The following is a 7,500-nucleotide window of genomic DNA, read 5'->3' as shown; positions in this document are numbered from 1 at the left end:
ATGACAGCCATATTTGTGAAATATCCTGTCACACATCTGCTGTATCTGACCAAGTGCTAGAATTGGTCAGTAACCTTGTACATATCAAGTTGTCATGACAAAGACATCCTCTGGTAATGTCAAGTTGTCTTAATAATGACACTTCAAACAAATGTAATGTCAAGCTGTCATGACAAATACATCTTCTGGTAATGTCATCCTGGTTAATGTCAAGTTGTCATCACAAGGACATCCCAAACATATTTAATGTCAACTTGTCATGACCAAGACAACTTCTGGTAATGTCACTATGATTAATGTCAAGTTGTCATAATCAAGACAACCTAAACAATGTCAAATGTCATTGTCATGACCAAAAATGAATGACACTTAATGACAGAAGTCATAAACATTTATGACTTGGCTATAATAATACAGTGTCATGTCACTCTTATTTAGATACTTTCAAGTAAAGTGTTACTGATTACTAAACACAATATGACTTCTACTTTATTTAATATATAACTTACTCTATTAGTGTAAAGTAGATTTAAGGTTTACCTTAGCCTTAAATTATAATTCCTTACTTAGTATAACTTCTACTTAGCAGTGCATTATAATTATTAGATACAGTGCATTATAATTATTAGATACAGTGCAGTTAAAGGCTAGATATTAGCAGTGCATTATAATTATTAGATACAGTGCAGTTAAAGGCTAGATATTAGCAGTGCATTATAATTATTAGATACAGTGCATTATAATTATTAGATACAGTGCAGTTAAAGGCTAGATATTAGCAGTGCATTATAATTATTAGATACAGTGCAGTTAAAGGCTAGATATTAGCAGTGCATTATAATTATTAGATACAGTGCAGTTAAATGCTAGATATTAGCAGTGCATTATAATTATTAGATACAGTGCAGTTAAAGGCTAGATATTAGCAGTGCATTATAATTATTAGATACAGTGCATTATAATTATTAGATGCAGTGCAGTTAAAGGCTAGATATTAGCAGTGCATTATAATTATTAGATACAGTGCAGTTAAAGGCTAGATATTAGCAGTGCATTATAATTATTAGATACAGTGCAGTTAAAGGCTAGATATTAGCAGTGCATTATAATTATTAGATACAGTGCATTGTAATTATTAGATACAGTGCAGTTAAAGGCTAGATATTAGCAGTGCATTATAATTATTAGATACAGTGCAGTTAAATGCTAGATATTAGCAGTGCATTATAATTATTAGATACAGTGCAGTTAAAGGCTAGATATTAGCAGTGCATTATAATTATTAGATACAGTGCATTATAATTATTAGATACAGTGCAGTTAAAGGCTAGATATTAGCAGTGCATTATAATTATTAGATACAGTGCAGTTAAAGGCTAGATATTAGCAGTGCATTATAATTATTAGATACAGAAAGCATTCACAGTCTTTCACTTTTTCCACATTTTGTTATGTGTTATGTGACTCATCTTAAAATGGATTCAACTATTTATCTTTTCTCATCAATCTACACAGAATACTCCAACACCCCACAAAAAAGCAGGTGTTTGGAGTGTTTTGTAAATGTATAAAAAATAAAAGACTGAAATATTCAATTTACATAAGTATTTACATTTTCTGTTATGACACTTGCCATTGAGCTCTGGTGCATCCTACTTCTAATAATGGCCCTTGAGATGCCTCTACAACTCGATTGGAGTCCACCTGTGCCTACATGAATCCACTGGACATTATTAGGAGAGGAACACATCTCTTTATATAAGGCCTCACAGTTGATGGTGTGTGTCAGAGTGAAAACCAAGCCACAAGGTCGAGAGAATTGTCCGTAGACCTGCAAGACAGGGTTGTGTGAAGACACAGATCTGGGGAAGGGTACAAGAACATTTCTGCAGCATTGAAAGTGCCCAAGAGCACGGTAGCCTCCATCATTCTCAAATGGAAAAGTTTGGAACAACCAACAGTCTTCCTAGATTTGGCCGCTCAGCCTAACTGAGTAATTTGGGATGAAGGGCCTTGGTTAGACAGGTAACCAAGGACCCAATGGTCACTATGAATGAGATCCAGAGTTCCTTTGAGCGTAAAGACTGAACTATTTGGCCACAAATTCAGGCACTGAGCTGCACTGATGTGTGTGTGTGTGTGTGGAAGAAACCAGGCACTGAGCTGCACTGATGTGTGTGTGTGTGGAAGAAACCAGGCACTGATCTGCACTGATGTGTGTGTGTGTGTGCGGAAGAACCCAGGCACTGATCTGCACTGATGTGTGTGTGTGTGTGTGTGTGTGTGTGGAAGAAACCAGGCACTGAGCTGGTGGTTCCTCTCATGGTTCCTGTGTTGTTCTTGTGGTGCAGTAGTCTCATGGTTCCTGTGTTGTTGGTGTGGTGTGTTGCAGCAATCGAGACCCAGAGCACTAGTTCGGAGGAGCTGGTCCCGAGCCCCCCCTCCCCCCTGGCGCCCCCCCGGGTCTACAAACCCTGCTTCGTCTGCCAGGACAAGTCCTCAGGCTACCACTATGGAGTCAGCGCATGCGAGGGATGCAAGGTAAGGCCACACACACACACACACACACACACACACACACACTCACACACCCACCCATACTCATACACTTTCTATCTCTATTACAACCACACACACACACACACATCTCTAGGGCCTTCTGCTAAATAATTCACACAGTGTGGCAACGATCTCTTCACTTACTGTGTGTGTGTGAGAGAGAGAGAGAGAGTTTGCGTGTGTGTGTGTGTGTGTGAGAGAGAGAGTTTGTGTGTGTGTGAGAGAGATAGTTTGTGTGTGTGTGTGTTTGTGAGAGAGTGAGAGTTTGTGTTGTGAGTGTATTCAAACTTATCAGTGAGTGTGTGTTGAGATCAGGCCATCCTTAAAAATATTTTCGTTTGCCGTAACCCGACCGACCCTGTCAATTTAGAACCGACCCACATATTTATTTTTTCCCCTTTTAGTCCGACCGACTTGCCGGTTGTAAACTTGCGTTAAGACCGACCGATTTTTTTTTTACTCTAAACAACCAATACAAATAAAATACTATTTATTTTAGTAGGCCTAAGTATTGTGAATATACATTGCCTACATACAAACGTAGGCTCTCTTAAAACCCTGTGGCGTCATCTGTACACCATTGGTTTACGCATGTCACACTATGGCCTATACGCTTCGTTTCATTCACACAAACATCTCAACAACGCTCATTACTTGGCACAAAGTTCTGGAAGAACTGTGCCCAGATCTTTTCCCATTCCTTCTCACCTCTAGTCTAACGGTGACCGTGTTGAAGAAGTGAAATTGGTTGTGGTCTATTCAGTATTTCTCAAAATATGGGTCCGCAAGACTGATGGTCCGCGGAGTCGTGGAGTGAAATTAGGCCCGGTTCTTCGTCTAATAATTTGCTGCGAAGTTGATAAAGATACCGCGGGCCGACAAAAAAAAGAAAACAAACGTTTCTGCTATCGATGTCATTAAACATGGAGCCATACAATAAAGTGGTGGTATGAGCGTTCATTCAATGCAGGCGTCTGCGCGAGAGAAACTGAAAATAATCAATAACGTTGGTATCAAAGCTTCGCTTCAACCTGTTGAATGCTATTTAATTGTTTAACGACACTTGATAGAACGACGTTGATTTTTGGAACTTCCATAGAAACAGAGCAGAGACTGTATAATACACTGTATAGCACTGAGTATTGTATAGTCAAATTTGAATATAACGTGGCCAAAAGCTATTGTAGCCTTCTTTCTATCTGTTACAGATCAACAGATCAGTGATTTACGCCTATCTGCTCGCCAAAAAAGCTGGTATTGTGTTTCCTGAATCCTTACATTCAGGCATTCAAATTAAACTTCATTAAAAAACATGTATTTTTTTTCCTCCATACCAATGTATGATGCTTGCACTAAGGAAACATCCCAAAACAATAGCACCCATATAATTGTTGCTGTTTTGAGAAGTATTTCTTTTCTTATGCAAGCATCATGCAACCATGCAAAAGTAATGAAACTAATTATATCTTACATTACTAAAGCAGTCCTCTGATGTGCATGTCACAAAATATTTAAGTGAAAGTGCATGTATAACAATCTAGGCATAATAATGATTGTGATAATGATAATGACAATTTGATTTGGAGGGAGTGGGGTTGGGTACGTGTAGATGAGCCTTATGGCCCCAAAGTCTGCCATGACTGGGCCTCAGGTCAAAGAAGTTTGAGAAAGGCTGGTCTACATAACCTGCATCAGATTGAGGTTTGCAGTGATGCGCCTGAAGGCACGGGTTGAGGACCCAGTCAGTTACGTCACAATATGCACAATTGTTTAAATTCATACCTACGTAATCACCATGACCAAAATTGTACTTTTTTTTTTACTTTGAATCTTGAAAAAAAAATATATTGACCTACCTACCGACCCATTTTTTTATTTTTTTGGCTGTTACTGCAAACAAGAATATTTTTAAGGATGGCCTCAGCTGTACAGCTACAGAGCAGTGATGGCTGCAAGCTACACACACACACACACACACACACATACACACACACACACACACATCAACACAGACAGAACAGACAGACACACACACACACACACACACACACACACAGACAGACACATCAACACAGACAGACAGACAGACACACACACACATACACACTGCTGTCACTTTCTCCATCTGTGACCGTCTTTGTGTTCTGATCCGGGACTAAGCCCTCTCTGGGTTCTGGAGTTTCTCTCTTTCTCTCCATTTCTCTCTCTTCCCATTTTCTCTCCCTCTCTCTCCCTCTGTCTCTCTCTCTCTCCCTCTGTCTCTCCCTGTCTCTCTCTCTCTGTGATTAGGTCAGGGCTGGGTCAGAGCTGGGTTATCAGTAGGGGAATGGGTTGGGTCACACACAGCACACAGTGACTGAAAAGTGAAGAGAACTGAACTTTTCCCTTAAAGTTCCTTACTGGAGAGACGTGAACTGGGAAAAGTTCCCTTAAAGTTCCCTTACTGGAGTGATGAGAACTGTTGAGAATCATAGAACCCCCCCCCCCCCTCCTCACACACATACACACACACACACACACACTAGGAGTGGCACGACTCATGAAAAAAATCCGAACCGTACGGTTTGCTTGTCTCAGTTCGGCGCATGTGTGCATCGTACAGTGTTTATGCTGTGTGGCTCAGTGGCTAATCGTGAGCATTGTGCAACACATATTCATTATGCTAGTGCAACACATATTCATTATACTAGTGCCCGGAGTGGCTAATCTGGAGCATTGTGCAACACATATTCATCCAATGGCATGGCTCTGACGAACGTGTAGTAGGCTAATAATAATTCATTTTAAAAGCCCTCGAAAATAAAATATCATTAAAATGGGTGTTGGGTCCTCATCACATGAAAGATCTAACATTCCATGTAGCCCTGTTGAGAGAAACTAGAGGAGTGTTCAAATTCAGGAGACAGGAGTCAGAGTGTTTGTGTCTGTGTGTGTGTGTCAGAGTGCGCAACTGCGCATTTACAGGCCTCACTGTTATGTGGTAGCCTAGAAGCTATCTTGCATAGCGCGGGTAGGCTACGCTATGTGTAGAAATAAAATATTCCTTCATATTTCAGTCAATCTTCGTGTGCTAATAAGGCACAAAAGTTCCTGTAGATGGCAAAACACATTTTACATTCTGCACACTCTACAAATAAATGAAAAATTATGTTTAGATCATCAATGTCATGAAAAGCATGTTGGAATCACCAATGTCTTCACTCACACACACACACACACACAGTTGAAATCATCAATGTTTTCACTCACACACACACACACACACACACACAGTTAAAATCATCAATCTTTTCACTCTTGCTTCATCAAAATCTCACCTCTTCTCAGAGATGGTCTCAATGATGTGCTTAAAGTCAACACACAGACACTCTTCAGGGGCGCCGTACGGCCGCTGACCCATTGCCTCACGTCGGTGGTTTGTTTGTTTGTACCAAAGATTCTATAGTTAACTAAGATGAATCATAAGAGGATTCACCAATGGAACAAAATGGCACTAGTTCCGGACTCCTAAATAGGCGTGTCAAAACATAAACTTTTCTCTGAATAAGCAATAATAACATATAAATATAATTTGTATACTATTTTACAGTCATTGTTTGTGTGTGATGCCAATGAAACACTCTTTTGGACACGGAATGAATAATTTCATGTTGCCCCGTTAACCGAGCTAGCTAGTTAGCTAGCTAACGTTAGCACAGTAAACAGTGAGTGAATGGGAATGTTCGCTAGCTAGCTAGCAGCTAAGGACTTATAGGGTTAAACTTATATATTGTTGCAAACTAACCTGAAATAACATCTGTTCAGCACGTTTGTGGTAGTCTACTAGTTCTAGCAAAAAATATTTTAGTTAGGTTAGTTTATCAACCATCTCTGAGTCTAGAGCCTCTGAGAACAGGTGGCTGTGCACCAGAGCTTTGAGGAGACAGTGACAGATCACGAACAAAGCTATTTTTGTCTTTATTTGTTTCGTTGGAAAATACTGTTTCACTATGTCGGAATGTTAGGGAGACATGTGGCTTGTAAAAAATGGGTTCAAAACTTACATCGCTGAATGTAGGGCTAAGGGATTGGTCATATTCCGAGAAAATATTAATTTCTCCCATAGGAATACATAGACACTGGACCTCCCGCTAGACTCTTAAATGGACGTGACAGCTTCGAACCCCACGTCACAGCGTGCCAGAATTGACCCTCTTATGAATCGTCTCGCTTTATCAACCGTCTCTGACTATGGTCTGTCTATCTTGAGCAACCAACTGTCAAAGATTCTTTAGAACAACGTCTTGTAACACTGACATTTTAAGCATAGATTAGAGGCAGTCGTGTATACATTCTAAGCATAGATACAGGCATGAAAGGACGATTGCCGATTTAAAAATGTAATTGACAGTTACAGTTTTCCTAAGTTAAGATAAGATAGGAGGTCTGAGATCAGATAAGATCTGAAGGAACTGCTTCTGGTTGGGAGCACAGAGGATGCCATCTCTATAAGATAGGAGGTCTGAGATCAGATAAGATCTGAAGGAACTGCTTCTGGTTGGGAGCACAGGAGCACAGAGGATGCCATCTCTACAGCACTTCACTCTGCCCTGTCCCACCTGGACAACAGCAACACCTGTGTGAGAATGCTGTTCATTGACTTCAGCTCAGCATTCAACACCATCATCCCCTCCAAACTTTGCTAACACTGTTAGCTGTGTGATTATCTCAGTGGTCTTCTTGCAAAGGCTCATGGGAACACAATGTAATGGTGACACCAAGACATCCCATGTGTTAATCTGCCTTACTGGTTCAGTACTTAGGTGCTTCACATTGATCTTACATGATTCTGGCCTTACAGGACCGCGCCAGAATTTACCCTCTTATGAATCGTCTTGCTTTATCAACCGTCTCTGTTTGTGCGTTTCTTAACCCTGTCTAGCCCGTCAATGTAACTAGCTT

At 40.3% G+C, this 7,500-nt stretch overlaps 1 protein-coding gene across 3 annotated transcripts in view; it reads left to right on the top strand.

Moving 5' to 3' along the window:
* The window catches only part of LOC121695127 (retinoic acid receptor beta-like), a 245,507-nt gene that overhangs the window by 98,082 nt on the left and 139,925 nt on the right, over window positions 1-7,500 (top strand). For all 3 annotated transcript variants that reach the window (XM_042075644.1, XM_042075645.1, XM_042075646.1), the window contains one exon: window positions 2,393-2,541. In XM_042075644.1, the coding sequence (XP_041931578.1) occupies window positions 2,393-2,541 (149 nt within the window). The remainder of the gene's footprint in view (window positions 1-2,392; window positions 2,542-7,500) is intronic.

The sequence above is a fragment of the Alosa sapidissima genome, chromosome 21 (genome assembly GCF_018492685.1).
Source record: "Alosa sapidissima isolate fAloSap1 chromosome 21, fAloSap1.pri, whole genome shotgun sequence".
In the NCBI taxonomy this organism is placed as follows: Eukaryota; Metazoa; Chordata; class Actinopteri; order Clupeiformes; family Clupeidae; genus Alosa; species Alosa sapidissima.
The sequence above is the reverse complement of the archived record's forward strand: the minus strand, read 5'-3'. Positions and strand labels throughout refer to the sequence as shown.